General features: G+C 47.8%; 1 protein-coding gene and 1 pseudogene across 3 annotated transcripts; both read right to left on the bottom strand.

Annotated features, from left to right (window-relative positions):
* Positions 1–600: 600 nt before the first annotated feature.
* On the bottom strand, positions 601–5,241 carry LOC136476002 (uncharacterized). 3 transcript variants are annotated; one of them, XM_066473666.1, is made up of 9 exons: positions 4,972–5,241; positions 3,925–4,023; positions 3,470–3,840; positions 2,501–2,561; positions 2,342–2,395; positions 1,485–1,553; positions 1,269–1,334; positions 1,108–1,176; positions 601–952 (listed from the first exon to the last, which is right to left on the bottom strand). In XM_066473666.1, exons 1-9 carry the CDS (start codon positions 5,080–5,082, stop codon positions 863–865), a joined length of 990 nt encoding a protein of 329 aa, XP_066329763.1. In that variant the 5' UTR covers positions 5,083–5,241; the 3' UTR covers positions 601–862. The 3 variants fall into 3 exon arrangements, with proteins under 3 accessions (XP_066329763.1, XP_066329764.1, XP_066329765.1); XM_066473667.1 differs by having other exon boundaries at positions 3,476–3,840; XM_066473668.1 differs by having other exon boundaries at positions 3,749–3,840.
* A 473-nt stretch (positions 5,242–5,714) lies between these two features.
* Positions 5,715–15,698, bottom strand: LOC136468713 (uncharacterized; annotated as a pseudogene).
* Positions 15,699–16,314: the final 616 nt, after the last annotated feature.

Genomic DNA, 16,314 nt, shown 5'->3' with positions numbered 1-16,314 from the left:
CCAACCATTGATTCGGTTGGACACCTCCGATCAGAGTACGGAATCAAGACCCGACTCTCATTGGACCGAGTCGGAGGAGAGCGCAGAGCAGCGGCACTAGTACTTCACTTCGGGTGGAAGCATGCAGTCTTCAGCTACTCAGCTGTCATCAATTGTTCAGAGTCAGAGCTACTAGAGCGGAAGGGGTATTCGTGCGGGTGCTGAAGACCGTGACGTGGCCGTGTTTGACGGCCCGAGGCCGGAGACCCAACTCGCGGGGCCGGCGAGCCCCGCGTGACGGTGGCCTTGCTGAGTTACGGCGGCTGGCCGGGGATACGGGCGGTCGATCGGCGAGCGCTTCTAATTCTGAACTATAGTCGCAGTATCTTTACCTCTCTTTTAAGGGGGGGAAAAAGAAACTTCCCAGCGAAACAAAAGGTTGTGTAATCTTTTGACTGCATTTGGCTGTTACTCTCGTCAGGCTCGGCAACTAACTTCAGGCACGGTGCCAAAGCTCAGGAATCAACACACGCCAATGTCTAGACATCCACTCTGTCGCCAAATACACATATAGATGTGGTTGATAAACATGAACACAAAAATTTCTCAAGACAAACTTGCTTAACTCAAACAGCTGACATATCACGGTCACATCATACCGCATCAGCAATAGTCAGCCCGGCTAATAAATTCAACTTTGAGACAAGTCCGGACTCCGGAACAAAATAGCAAATGTGCAGTGTAGCCACTCATTTTCTGGCCCTTACATAACATATTCTGTTTCTAGTTACAGTACAGTTCTATTACATGGGCAAATCCAAACTACAAGTCTAACAAATTAGTAACGTCACAGACCATGACAGCTGGCAGCCCTTTTGGGTGTTCAAACCAAGCCGTTCTCATACATCGAGCCATCTCTGGTGGTAGCATCTTCGGCCATGTCAAGCTCGACCATGGCAGCATCAACAAGAGACTAGTATCAAAACAGAAAGAGTCAGCACACCGTCCTCACCTTGCCAACACAAGCAAACCTAAACGACTGGATAGTTGTTCTCAACAAACACTAACGAGTACAGGACCACGGAACTCGAGAGTTATGAAAGAAACAAATGATGAGAAAATAATAACCTGAAGCCTCTGTTCAGCCGTTTTGACCCTATCGTTGTAGTCTTGAAGTTGAAGAAAATGTTTGTACAGCTGCACATATAATGTTTTCATCAGACAAGCCATTGCAGGACTACCAACTGCATCTTGCATAAATAAGCAGCCAACAAGTGAAGAGCACATACGTCTGTAACAGCTAATTGTCGTCCTGAAGAGACTTTCCGCGCAACAACCAGTTCATCCTCTAATTTCTGCAGTTTGACGCGAAAAATGTTTTTTTGACTTATCATCAGAACTCATCCCAAATGAGACTCTAAGAGATGGCCAAACAGTGGCTATCTCATATACAAATGGGGCAAATGATGACAGCAGAATCCTTTGAAAATCATGACATAGATCACCTGAGCTTTCTTCTGCAAATCTGCAATGTGCTGTTCTTTCGCAGATATTTTATCCTTAATCTGGTTAACCTGCAAAGCTCATAATATAAAATGCAAGAAACAGTTAAATCATCATGAACAAAAGTACTCGGCCTATCTAAAAAGTAGCTGAGTATACTATCAGTCTATCATGGTTCAGGTATTGTGCATCCCATGTACTATATAACTTCAGCTGAAAAGATAATACTATATATTGTAATGCAATAGGCAACTAATTGTGAAGCTTTTCTGAGTAAATAAGGCCTGTGCATTCAGTGATCAATGCATGACTGTCACCTGAGGTATCCAAGCATGTCAGTGTGCAAAATAAAACTGAGCTAAATATGAAAATTTCTGTAGAAGTCAAGCAAAAGATAAATCCTAAATGGGACTACAAATTCAATAGGCATTTATCCTTTTATGTACCTCGCAAATGCAATTGAGTTCATGATCTAATTCTGCAGGTCATGAATATCCATAAATCTACATCCATTAAGGCCTTGTTTGGATGCGCATGTATTCATCTCAATCCACATGTGTCGAAGTGGATTGGAGTGGAACTAAATTCCATTCCATTCCACTCCAACACATGTGGATGGAAGGGGATACACATGCATCCAAACAAAGCCTAAGCCTGGAGAACTTTGATTACTTTCACATGCATTTAACATGTTTTCATCTTTATATGCCGAAAGCAATATAGGGAAGTTAACTTAAATGGACTCTGGCAAAGAAATAAATCCATCATGATTTTACACCAACTCTGAGATAGTGTCAGCTGATTTTATGGTTTCCAGATCAAACTAATACAGAACAATGTCTTTAAGGAAATGGCATGCCTCATTTTCGAGGTCCTCACGCATCTGAATAGTTTTATCCAACTGGTGCTTTCCCTGATATACAAAAAAGAGAGAAATGAAAATTTTATACGAAAACAAAAAGGAGTTGATATAAAGAGTCAGGAATGTAAATGCCTCGGTTTTTGAAGATGCACTTACATCATTTTGAAGATCATCACTGGAACTCGATAAATCTCTGCTATCACGACCTTTTGGGCGGCTGCATAGAGAACATTAGGAAAGTAAATGCCTCGGTTCTTTCTAAGGATTATAGTTGATCCATGAAATATTTCCTATAGCGGTACAACCTTTCTTTATAAATAGACAGTAGTCAGTACATTAAAATCTGGACTTAAGACACAACAATGGTGTAAATTTCACAGTAAGGGCAACCAAACATGGTCTCCAATAATGTACCCAGTTCCTTATAAAAAAAAATTGTACCCAGTTTCAGCATATGATAATGATTCTGTATTGTATACAAGTTTATGCAATCTGCAAGGCCACTAGTCAGCATACAAGAATTTTAACACGTTAGGACGAACAAATCATCAAACCTGCTCATCATTCTAATTGTGCAGCCAGTATTCACTATATTAACTTAAAAATAATTGAGTGGATATAGAGAGTAATGCAGGGAAACATATAAATATCACTAAAAATTGCTGTTCAAACTTCTCTAAGGTGAATATGGCCCTTTTCTTATTTATCTACTCCCTCCGTTCCAAATTGTAAGACATTTTGGCTTTTCTAGATACATTGCTTTTACTATGTATCTAGACATAGTGTACATCTAAGTGCATAACAAAAGTGATGTATCTAGAAAAGCCAAAACGTCTTACAATTTGGAATGGAGGGAGTATAAGACAGCATGGCTACAAGGCTACAATCAAATTTTCCCTAGTACGTTCCAAGATCTTGAAATGTGACACCCAAGTTAAGGACCAGATGCTCTAGTAAATTAATTTCAAATGGCCCAAGAACATCAATTAAGCACTCTACAAATACCTAAAATATGCATATCAATATATCAAACACAATGTTGTTTTCATTCAAATATTAAAAATAGCTACCATGATTAGAAATATCAACATAACTCCACTATGAAAAACAAAATCAACATGGCACCTGAACCTTTTTCTTGTTCCATGTTCCCTATCTTTGTCATTATCTGAATCCATATTATGCATTTCCTCTGCACGATCATGTTCTTTAGGACATCTCTCGTCTACTTCATGATCTCGATCCATGGGATAGTCAATTTCTCGATTAAAGCCACCATGCTCATAATCTCTTTCTCTATCATGCTCACGGGATCTATCACTATCCCTGTCATGGTACGGATCCCTTTCACGATCATAGCTCCGTTCCCTAACCCTTCTGTCCCAGTATGGATCTCTACCATACCTTCTTGGATCTCGTCTGAAACCATCTCGACCAAAATCTCGGGGACCTCTTGTACGCACTTCATTTACTCGAACAATACGATTGCCTAATTTCTGTTCCAAATAAAAAGACATGTTAAACAAAAGATAAAGGAAAGGTGCCAAGTAAGTTAAAAAAAAAGGAAGCATACTGTATACCTTGCCGTCCATGCCTGCAATTGCTTGCTCAGCAGCTCTGGGGTGAGTGAAAGTAACAAAACCATAACACTTGCCTTTGACAGAATGATCATTAATCACCTGGAATGCACAAATTAATCAGGAAACAAAAGCTATATAATCTCACAGACTCAAAACAGTTGGTTACAACACTAGGAAGTAGGCGTAGAGCGTTTCTGGTCCTTTTGTGTTTTGCCTTAGTCTTGGCCTTTATGAGAGGTGAGGTGGTGAGGTTTAAACTTTGGCTATTTTGCCTATGTCGTAAACGCTTCAGTGTAAACTGGTTTCCCCAGCAGTGACTCTGGCTTTCAATATAAGCTGGACCACAGTGCCTTTGGTCTAAAAAACAACACTAGGAAGCATTGACTGCTAAATCATACTAGCAAACAAGTAAAACAAAACCAAATGAGATTGCTTTTGTCTTTCTGTATGTATGTTTGTGGTTTGGCAATTCCACATATCTTTGCAAATGAGGATGCCATCATCTTCACACTCCTCTCAGTTGAAGAAAAGTAAGATGCTCGAGACATATAAACCATAATGCCCTCGGCATCCAAAAGAAAACCAAACATCTACCGTGCAAATACAGTAACCAGATGAACTGAAAATCTGAACTCTACTCAAAACAATTCTACCTGCCAATTCATCTTGGCATTAAATTAGTTTAGCCATCAAAAACTGGGAATGGGCGCACACCACCTCCTCTATTTTCTTTCCTTCGTGTTCTCTATTTTCTCTCCTTCGTGTTCTCATGCTGTTTGCTGTTTTTTTGTAAGACAACCACTCCCGAGATCCTCACTTAAGATCCTAAAAAAGGAGAAGAACATTGTGCCGAAGAAAAACGTGACAAAAAAAAACCACGTAATAAAATTAACCCTCTTTTCCGCCATATATTTAAAAAAAAAAACATCACCAGCCGCAGCACAGCCTCACACCATCGAATCAAACCAGCAGCGCCCGGCAAACTTTCTCGAGAGCAAACGCGGGAGCTGACTAAACGGAGAGTAGAGGGGGAGGAGCGGGGCGGACCTTGACGGAGACGATGGTGCCGTAGTACCCGAAGGCGTCGCGAAGCATCTCCTCGTTGGCCTCGTAGGGAAGGCCGCCGACGTAGACCGAATTCACCTCGTCTACCGCCATCTCTCTACTCTGGTGGCCGTCGGCGACGGGGCGGTGGCGGTGGGCGCTAGGGTTTTGGGTTTTCCCCTCTCGCTCTCGCTCGCTCACGCCGCGACGGCGACGACGACGACCGGCCCGGGGTGTGGGGGAGAGGGAAAGACGGGTAGGCGAGCAGTCGGATCTGATCTGGAAAAATCACGGGTCGGCCTGTCCCCTCGCCATCTGCGGCCAGCCGATCTCAGCCGTCCGTTTCGCTCACGGGCCGATGGCGTAGTGTGAATGGGCCAAGTCCCCGCCGTGCAGAACGTCAGAGCAACCTGTTCTCAGTCTTGGCCCAACTTATGGATATGGCCCAATTGGAATATTTGCATGTGGGCTTTCCGCACAACTGGTCAAGATTTTAATAACAAGGAAAAAAAAAGTCCACGTTACCTTCTCAACTTTTACGAAAGTCTGTTTTTTCTCTTAGAACTCTAAAACCGGTTAAACCACCTCCCTAAACTTTTAAAACTATTTGTTTTACCTCCCTGTTATGAGCGATTTTCAAAGGCGGTTTTGTCTTTTTCTTTTTTATTTATTTCGGTTGAATTTTTGAAAAAGCATAGTAAATCAAAGAAAAATCATAAAATAGAAAAATATAATTTTGTTGGACTTTACATGAGTAGATCTACACAGTGAACATACAATATGGTATGTTTTAGAACCATTTTTTGTTATAGCTTTAGATCTATGCTTTTCTATAATTAATTCATAGCTGCAGTTTCTATGGTCCAATTGTAGTGAGATTTTTAAGGTGGGCTAATTTTTGTATGCTTGAACTATAGTAAAAATTTTATACTCATTGGATCATGTATAACTTAGTTATATCTTTATTTAGGTGTATGCTTGTTAAAAAGTGTTTATAAATCTATAACTAAGTTATATATGATCCAATAAGTATGAATTTTTTTACTATAATTCAAGCATACAATAATTAGCCCACCATAAATTTTTTTACCACAATTGGACCATAGAAACTGCAGCTATGAATTAATTATAGAAAAGCATAGATCTAAAACTACAAAAAAATTGTACTAAAGCATACCATATTATATGTTCACTGTGTAGATCTACTCATGTGGAGTCCAAAAATATTGAATTTATCATTTTATGATTTTTCTATGATTTACTATGATTTTTAAAAGATTTGGCCCAAATAAATAAAAAAGATAAAGATAAAACCGCCTTTGAAAACCGCTTATAACTGGCCACGGAGGTAAAACAAACTATTTTAAAAGTTCAGGGAGGTGGTTTACTCAGTTTTAGAGTTCATAGAGGAAAAGTAGACTTTCACAAAAAGTTGAGGGCAGTAATGTTGACTTTTTCCTTTTAATAATGAAAGAAGCCCATCTAATCTCCCTCAACTATTTGCATGAGTTCAATTTGCCTCTTTAAAAAAAACCAAATTTGTAGATATCTCCTTCAAAAAAAATGTAGATACCTTCCACTCTTGAAATCGTCTGAATTCCTCTCTGAGCAGTTTTGAAAGTGTTTTTTTGCTGATGTAGCATCGCATCAGATGTCCTAGGTGGCATCACATCTTGGTGTAGAGCATGATTTTAGGAAATTTATGAAACTAGATTTGTGTTTTCCTGAGTCCAAACAAATTTCTATGAAATTTGTAATATTAAATCATATTTAGAATTTTTAAATGTATATCTATTTTAAAAATATTTAGATACTTTTTGGGAAAAATATTTCTATAATTCTTATAAAGTCTAATTGACCTCCTTGAATTATTTCGAAAAATCTGATTTACCTCACTCGTTGCTAATACGGTGCCACATAGGACGACTAACATGACTGCACATCCGTCAAAACCGCTCAAAGAGGCAAATTGAACGGTTTCAGCTTTCAAAGAGTCTGGGGAGTCTAAAAATCCAGTTTTCAATTGAGGGAGGCAAATTAGACTCACATAATAGTACTTTTTCCCTTTTATTGATGGTTATATGGTACGTGTATACAGTGCAGGATAGCATGCCTACTCTTCATGGATGGACAACAATGTAATTATGTTTAAGCCTGGCTAGCCGCAGAGTGTGTTTGGTTGACTGGTTTGTTTTTTATACAGTCAGCTCTTATCCGATTCGGTAAGGTTACCCCCTTTGAGTCATTTCGTCGAACAAGTGGTGGACATGGGACACGGCTGCAGCAAGACGAGCATTGCACATGGCAGCAGCAAGGCGAGCAGCAGGGCAAGCGCGACGAGCACAGCCTTCCTCCTCCTTTCCATCCTCGCACGACGAGCATGGCACACCGCGCCCTTCCTCCTTTCCATCCCCGCCGCTTCTTCCAAGTGGTGGGTGTACGCCGAAGGAAGCGGAAAGACCAAGCAGCTCTGCCCCCTCGCCATGGCTGGCGACGCAGCACCTCGGCTGGGCCCTGGTGGTGTCCTAGCAGTGGGGACAGCGGGAGCAGACGGTGAATTCTCATTCTTGGTAGTAGGAGAATTCTTACTCTCATCGAGAGAGGATGACACTAGGAGTTGGGGCAATTTTCTTGTCTATTTCTCACACAAGCTCACACAAATGCCATACCAACCTGAGGGGTTGGGGTTACATATTTATAGGCTGCTAGCCAGCCAAGCATATGCCAAGATGCTAGTCTAAGATGCTAATATGTTGTCCTAGCTAAGATGCTGTCCTCTAGTCTAAGATGCTGTCCTCTAAGATGCTGTCCTCTAGTCTAAGATGCTGTCCTAAAAACAGAAAAACAGCCATAAGGACCATGACCATGTGAGCATCATAGCCCCACAAAGACCAGCCACACATGAGACTTATCCATCATTCTCCCCCTAAGTCTTGTGCGTCGTCTTGTGGGAGAGTTGAACCATCCCGGTCCTGGAGCAGAGCTCAAGGAACTTGATCCTCCCAAGGGGCTTGGTGAGCAGGTCCGCAAGCTGGTCCTTGGTGTTGATGTAGCTCGCCTTAATGCTCCCTTCCTCCAAACAGCCTCGGATGAAGTGGTACCTCACCCGGATGTGCTTGCTGCGTTCGTGGAACACGGGGGTCTTTGCCAGGGCCAGAGCGGACTTGCTGTCCACCCTGAGCTCCACCGCTCTAGTGTCTCTGCCGAGGAGATCACCAAGCAGTCGAGCGAGCCAGAGCGCCTGAGTCGAAGCGGTGGAGGCCGCTATGTACTCGGCCTCGCAGCTGGACAGGGCCACCACCTGCTGCTTGACCGACTGCCAGCTAACGAGGCACTTGCCGAGGAAGAAGAGGATCCCGCTCGTGCTCTTGCTGGTGTCGATGTCGCCAGCGTGGTCGCTGTCGCTGTACCCGACGAAGTGTGCCGCCCTAGGGCACCTCGGGTAGTAGAGGTCGTGGTCGAGAGTCCCCGCAACATAGCGGATGATCCTCTTCACAGCCTGCTGGTGCTCCGTCGTCGGTCGTTGCATGAACCGACTAACGTAGCTGACGGAGAATGCCAAGTCCGGCCGTGTGTGGGCGAGGGTAGTGAAGGCTCCCCACAAGACGTCGGTACTGCGTAGCGTCCACCTCCTCCGTCGTGCTGTCGCGGCTCAGCTTTAGCCTCTTCTCCATCGGAGTGAGAGCTGGGTTGCAGTCGGTGAGCCCAGCTAGCTCAACGACGCGCTTGGCGTAGGCGGTCTGTCGAAGCGTGATCCCAGAGTCATCCTGGTGTACCTTGATTCCCAGGTAGAAGGAGAGAGGCCCCAGGTCACTCATCTGGAAGGTGGCCTTCATCTCTTCCTTGAATGCCGCCACCTCCGCGTCCTTGGTGCCGGTGATCACCAAGTCGTCGACGTAGACACCCACCAGCAGGGCATTACCTCCATTGCCCCGTCGGTAGATGGCCGCCTCGTGCGGGCTTTGCTCAAAACCCATCCCCTTTAGCGTGGAATCCAGCTTGGCATTCCACACCCTCGGTGCCTGCCGCAAGCCATAGAGGGCCTTGCACAGGCGGAGCACCTTGCCCTCCTTGCCGGGGATCGCAAATCCCGACGGCTGGTGCACGTAGACCTCCTCCTTCAAGTCGCCGTTAAGGAACGCCGTCTTGACGTCCATGTGATGAACACGCCAGCCCTCCTGGGCAGCTAGCGCAAGGAGGAGTCGCACGGACTCCATCCGTGCCACGAGAGCAAAGGCGTCGTCGAAGTCGACCCCCTCCTGCTGCATGAAACCTCGTGCCACCAAGCGAGCCTTGTGCTTGACGATGGCGTCGGCTTCATCCCTCTTCAACTTGTACACCCACTTAAGGGTGATCGCGCGGTGACCACGAGGAAGGTCAGCAAGCTCTCAGGTGCGGTTCTTCTCAACCGCATCCATCTCCAACTGCATCGCGGCACGCCATGCCGCGTGTCTCTCGGCCTCTGCAAACGACCGAGGCTCGCCGTCGTCACACGCAAGGTGCAACTACGCCTCCAGGTCCTCCAGGTCGTGAGGCACCAGTCCCGGCACCGGCTGGTCGCCGAGAAGGTTCTCCACCGTACGGTACCGCAACGGCTCACCGTCGTGGTACGCGTCGACGCGCTCCTCGTCGTGAGAGAGCGGAGTAGCGAGCTCAACCGGGCCGTGCTCGACACGAGTTGGTGGTGGAGTAGACGTGCCCGGAGTGGTGCCTGTCGGTGCTGGAGTGCGTGGCGTTGCCGACTGTGGTGGAGCCGGCGAAGAGCTCATCGCAGCCGAGGTCCTGGCTGGAGAGCGTGGTGCTGTCGGAGTAGCAGGTGCCGGGGTCGGTGGAGGCTCGAAGACTGGGGTAGACGCGCTCGCCGAAGAAGAACTGCCTACTCCCCCAGCTCCCTCGAAGTGGACATACTCGACAGTGAAGTCGTCGTACGTCGGAGCCGAGCCGTCGTCCACTGCCTTGTCCCACGCCCATCCTCGCCCTTCGTCGAACACAACGTCACGCGCCGCGCGCACATGCTGTGTCTTCGGGTCGAGGATGCGGTAGGCCTTCGAGCCCTCCGCGTAGCCGATGAACACTCCCGGAGTGCTCCTGTCATCGAGCTTGCTGATGTGGCCAAGCTCCTTGGCGAATGCGAGGCAGCCGAAGACCCGCAAGTGGGAGACCGCCGGCTTGCGCCCATGCCAAGCCTCGTACGACGTCCTGCCGTCGAGCGCCTTGGTAGGCGAGCGGTTGAGGATGTAGACGGCCGTCACCACCGCCTCTCCCCAGAAGATAGCCGGCATCCCCCTCTGCTTGAGGAGGGCCCGAGCCATCCCCACAACCGTCTGGTTGCACCGCTCGATGACGCCGTTCTGCTGTGGGCTGTACGGCGCGGAGTAGTGGCGCTGAATGCCCTCGTCAGCGCAGTACGACGCGAATTCAGCCGCCGTGAATTCGCCGCCGTTGTCGGTGCGCAGCACTCGCAGCTTACGGCCGCACTCCGCCTCCGCAGCAGCCTGTGCGTGTCTGATGGCGTCCGCAGCCTCTCCCTTGCTGCTGAGGACCATCACCCACATGTAGCGGGAGAGGTCGTCGACGAGCAGCAGGAAGTAGCGTCGTCCTCCTGGTGTGGCCGGTGTCACCGGGCCACACAAGTCCCCGTGCACGAGCTTGAGCCTCTCCTTGGCTCAAAAGCTCGCCCGCTGGGGAAAGGGGAGTCGCCTCTGCTTCGTCAACACGCAGACGTCGCAGAGCTGCTCCACATGGTCGAGGCACGGCAGGCCTCGCACCATCTCCGTGGCACTGAGCCGCTTCAGGGCCTCAAAGTGAAGGTGCCCGAAACGCTCGTGCCACTGCCACGCCTCGTCGTCCCGACGAGCAGCGAGACAGAGGGGTTGTGCCACCTGCATGTTAAGGACGTAGAGTCGATTTGCGCTTCTGGATACCTTGGCAAGAAGGCGACGGCGACGATCCCAAATCCTCATGACTCCGTCCTCAACCACCACGCGCGAACCGTTCTCATCCAGCTGTCCCAAGCTGATGATGGAGTTCCTCAACGCGGGGATGTAGTAGACTCCGGTGAGCAGCCTGTGCTCACCAGACACGGCGGTTGAAGATGATGGAGCCGACGCCCTTGATCTCCACGCCGGAGGCATCCTCAAACTTGACGGAGCCTCGGACGCTAGAGTCAAGCTTGGTGAAGAACTCCCGTCGACCGGTCATGTGATGGGTGGCGCCGATGTCGAGGGCACCACCCGTCAGTCTTGTCGTTGCCAGAGCTGTCGCCGAGGAGGGCGTGTGCTTTTGGCTTGTCAAGGTGGAGGAGAGCCGCTGCGGCCGGTGCCGCTGGAGGTAGCTCGATGCTGGCATGTGCCATGAACAGAGCCGGCTCCTCCTCCTCCACCTGTGCGACGTGGGCTGGCCGTGTCGTGGCTGTTGACAGTCCTTGGCCCAATGGCCAAGCTGGCCGCAGTTGCGGCAGGTGTCGTCTCGTGCCAGCTTGTGCCTGCCGGCGGCGCCGCCCTAGGCGCCTCCGCAGGCATCACCCTCGGCACGTCCTCGCGCCCCGGCCTGGGCGTCTCTGTGCGCCTTGCGCGGCTTGCCACGCTTGCGGCCGCCTGTCGTGGAAGAAGGCTCCCCCTTCCTCCGGTCACCCTGGCTGGCAAGCCACTGCTCCCGAGTGAGAAGGAGCTTCCCGCCAGTGGTGATGGGCCCCGAGAGGGACTGTGGCTCATCACTATCGACGACCTTGAGGCGACCTATCGCCTCCTCAATCGACATCGTGGAGAGATCCAGCAGCGACTCGATCGAGCGAGCCATCTGCTTGTACTTCTCGGGGACGCAGCGGAAGAGCTTTTCGACAGCTCTCTCCTCGCCGTAGGGTGTCGTCGCCGAACTGCACCATCTTCCGCAACAGAGTGTTGAGATGGAGAGCAAAGTCATCAACGTCCTCACCTGGCTTGAAGGCCAGGTTCTCCCACTCCTTGCGAAGTGCCTGCAGGTGTGGACTTGCGGGCGCGGTCACTGCCGATGCGTGCCGCAGCGATGGCGTCCCAAGCCTCCTTGGCAGTCCGCTTGCTGGTAAGCGAGAACTGCATCTCGGGCGGTGACTGTAGACGATGAGAGCATTCCAGCGCCCGTCGATCTAGGTCGTAGTCGGACGTCACCGTACCGGACTGCCTCCCACATGTGCCGCACCTGGAGCTTTACCCTCATCACCGTAGCCCACTCGACGTAGTTGGTCTTGGTGAGGGTAGGCCACCCACCGCCGGGATCGACGTCCCTGACAACAGCCTGGAGCCCGTGGTAACCCGGTACCGATCCGGGGAGAGAGAGCCATGCTGCCTGTGAAGGCAGCGCTCTCCATCGACCCGTCGGTACCGATCCGGGGATAGAGAGCCACGGCCTGTGAAGGCCGCGCTCTCCATCGGACCCTCAAGCCAACGTTGCCGTGCGCGCCTCCTCCAGGAGCGCCGCCGCCGTGCGCGCCTCCTCCAGGAGCGCCACCGGCGCGTCCGCGCCTGTCTGGGCTGCCGCCGCGCTCGTGGGCGTGCGCGGCTGCCCCAGGAGCGCCACCGCCGTGCGCGCCTCCTCCAGGAGCGCCGCCAGCGCGTCCGCGCCTGTCTGGGCTGCCGCCACGCTCGTGGACGTGCGCGGCTGTCCACTGCGCCGCCCGCGCTCGCGCTGCCTCCCTCTCTAGCAGCTCGAGGTCCGCGTCGGCGGTGTCGTCAGCGGAAATGGAGCTGCCGATGCTGCCGCGCAGAGCCTCGACCTCCGCCGCCGCCGCACGCGCTGCATTCGCCGCCGCCGCTGCTTCCGCCTCCGCTCTGGAGGAAATGGCATGCCTCATTTTCGAGGTCCTCACGCATCTGAATAGTTTTATCCAACTGGTGCTTTCCCTGATATACAAAAAAGGAGAAATGAAAATTTTATACGAAAACAAAAAGGAGTTGATATAAAGAGTCAGGAATGTAAATGCCTCGGTTTTTGAAGATGCACTTACATCATTTTGAAGATCATCACTGGAACTCGATAAATCTCTGCTATCACGACCTTTTGGGCGGCTGCATAGAGAACATTAGGAAAGTAAATGCCTCGGTTCTTTCTAAGGATTATAGTTGATCCATGAAATATTTCCTATAGCGGTACAACCTTTCTTTATAAATAGACAGTAGTCAGTACATTAAAATCTGGACTTAAGACACAACAATGGTGTAAATTTCACAGTAAGGGCAACCAAACATGGTCTCCAATAATGTACCCAGTTCCTTATAAAAAAAAATTGTACCCAGTTTCAGCATATGATAATGATTGCTGTATTAGTATACAAGTTTATGCAATCTGCAAGGCCACTAGTCAGCATACAAGAATTTTACACGTTAGGCAAACAAATCATCAAACCTGCTCATCATTCTAATTGTGCCAGCCACGTATTCACTATATTAACTTAAAAATAATTGAGTAGGATACAGAGAGTAATGCAGGGAAACATATAAATATCACTAAAAATTGCTGTTCAAACTTCTCTAAGGTGAATATGGCCCTTTTTCTTATTTATCTACTCCCTCCGTTCCAAATTGTAAGACATTTTGGCTTTTCTAGATACATTGCTTTTACTATGTATCTAGACATAGTGTACATCTAAGTGCATAACAAAAGTGATGTATCTAGAAAAGCCAAAACGTCTTACAATTTGGAATGGAGGGAGTATAAGACAGCATGGCTACAAGGCTACAATCAAATTTTCCCTAGTACGTTCCAAGATCTTGAAATGTGACACCCAAGTTAAGGACTAAGAGATGCTCTAGCAAATTAATTTCAAATGGCCCAAGAACATCAATTAAGCACTCTACAAATACCTAAAATATGCATATCAATATATCAACACAATGTTGTTTTCATTCAAATATTAAAAATAGCTACCATGGATTAGCAATATCAACATAAACTCCACTATGAAAAACAAAATCAACATGGCACCTGAACCTTTTTTCTTGTTCCATGTTCCCTATCTTTGTCATTATCTGAATCCATATTATGCATTTCCTGCTGCACGATCATGTTCTTAGGGACATCTCTCGTCTACTTCATGATCTCGATCCATGGGATAGTCAATTTCTCGATTAAAGCCACCATGCTCATAATCTCTTTCTCTATCATGCTCACGGGATCTATCACTATCCCTGTCATGGTACGGATCCCTTTCACGATCATAGCTCCGTTCCCCTAACCCTTCTGTCCCAGTATGGATCTCTACCATACCTTCTTGGATCTCGTCTGAAACCATCTCGACCAAAATCTCGGGGACCTCTTGTACGCACTTCATTTACTCGAACAATACGATTGCCTATTTCTGTTCCAAATAAAAAGACATGTTAAACAAAAGATAAAGGAAAGGTGCCAAGTAAGTTAAAAAAAAAGGAAGGCATACTGTATACCTTGCCGTCCATGCCTGCAATTGCTTGCTCAGCAGCTCTGGGTGAGTGAAAGTAACAAAACCTAACACTTGCCTTTGACAGAATGATCATTAATCACCTGGAATGCACAAATTAATCAGGAAACAAAAGCTATATAATCTCACAGACTCAAAACAGTTGGTTACAACACTAGGAAGTAGGCGTAGAGCGTTTCTGGTCCTTTTGTGTTTTGCCTTAGTCTTGGCCTTTATGAGAGGTGAGGTGGTGAGGTTTAAACTTTGGCTATTTTGCCTATGTCGTAAACGCTTCAGTGTAAACTGGTGTCCCCAGCAGTGACTCTGGCTTTCAATATAAGCTGGACCACAGTGCCTTTGGTCTAAAAAAACAACACTAGGAAGCATTGACTGCTAATCATACTAGCAAACAAGTAAAACAAAACCAAATGAGATTGCTTTTGTCTTTCTGTATGTATGTTTGTGGTTTGGCAATTCCACATATCTTTGCAAATGAGGATGCCATCATCTTCACACTCCTCTCAGTTGAAGAAAAGTAAGATGCTCGAGACATATAAACCATAATGCCCTCGGCATCCAAAAGAAAACCAAACATCTACCGTGCAAATACAGTAACCAGATGAACTGAAAATCTGAACTCTACTCAAAACAATTCTACCTGCCAATTCATCTTGGCATTAAATTAGTTTAGCCATCAAAAACTGGGAATGGGCGCACACCACCTCCTCTATTTTCTTTCCTTCGTGTTCTCTATTTTCTCTCCTTCGTGTTCTCATGCTGTTTGCTGTTTTTTTGTAAGACAACCACTCCCGAGATCCTCACTTAAGATCCTAAAAAGGAGAAGAACATTGTGCCGAAGAAAAACGTGACAAAAAAAAACCACGTAATAAAATTAACCCTCTTTTCCGCCATATATTTAAAAAAAAAAACATCACCAGCCGCAGCACAGCCTCACACCATCGAATCAAACCAGCAGCGCCCGGCAAACTTTCTCGAGAGCAAACGCGGGAGCTGACTAAACGGAGAGTAGAGGGGGAGGAGCGGGGCGGACCTTGACGGAGACGATGGTGCCGTAGTACCCGAAGGCGTCGCGAAGCATCTCCTCGTTGGCCTCGTAGGGAAGGCCGCCGACGTAGACCGAATTCACCTCGTCTACCGCCATCTCTCTACTCTGGTGGCCGTCGGCGACGGGGCGGTGGCGGTGGGCGCTAGGGTTTTGGGTTTTCCCCTCTCGCTCTCGCTCGCTCACGCCGCGACGGCGACGACGACGACCGGCCCGGGGTGTGGGGGAGAGGGAAAGACGGGTAGGCGAGCAGTCGGATCTGATCTGGAAAAATCACGGGTCGGCCTGTCCCCTCGCCATCTGCGGCCAGCCGATCTCAGCCGTCCGTTTCGCTCACGGGCCGATGGCGTAGTGTGAATGGGCCAAGTCCCCGCCGTGCAGAACGTCAGAGCAACCTGTTCTCAGTCTTGGCCCAACTTATGGATATGGCCCAATTGGAATATTTGCATGTGGGCTTTCCGCACAACTGGTCAAGATTTTAATAACAAGGAAAAAAAAAGTCCACGTTACCTTCTCAACTTTTACGAAAGTCTGTTTTTTCTCTTAGAACTCTAAAACCGGTTAAACCACCTCCCTAAACTTTTAAAACTATTTGTTTTACCTCCCTGTTATGAGCGATTTTCAAAGGCGGTTTTGTCTTTTTCTTTTTTATTTATTTCGGTTGAATTTTTGAAAAAGCATAGTAAATCAAAGAAAAATCATAAATAGAAAAATATAATTTTGTTGGACTTTACATGAGTAGATCTACACAGTGAACATACAATATGGTATGTTTTAGAACCATTTTTTGTTATAGCTTTAGATCTATGCTTTTCTATAATTAATTCATAGCTGCAGTTTCTATGGTCCAATTGTAGTGAGATTTTTAAGGTGG

This window comes from Miscanthus floridulus, chromosome 8 (assembly GCF_019320115.1).
Source record: "Miscanthus floridulus cultivar M001 chromosome 8, ASM1932011v1, whole genome shotgun sequence".
Lineage (NCBI taxonomy): Eukaryota > Viridiplantae > Streptophyta > Magnoliopsida > Poales > Poaceae > Miscanthus > Miscanthus floridulus.
Note: the sequence above shows the minus strand (reverse complement) of the source record. Positions and strands in the feature narration are given on the sequence as shown.

Excerpts from the sequence above, each read along its gene's own strand:
- LOC136476002 (XM_066473666.1), bottom strand. The coding sequence starts at position 5,082 with ATGGCGGTAGACGAGGTGAATTCGGTCTACGTCGGCGGCCTTCCCTAC. Across the intron at positions 2,562-3,469 it reads GGAACAAGAAAAAGGTTCAG|CCGCCCAAAAGGTCGTGATA; the intron begins GTGCCATGTTGA and ends TTCTCTATGCAG. Across the intron at positions 953-1,107 it reads CGGCTGAACAGAGGCTTCAG|TCTCTTGTTGATGCTGCCAT; the intron begins GTTATTATTTTC and ends TTTTGATACTAG.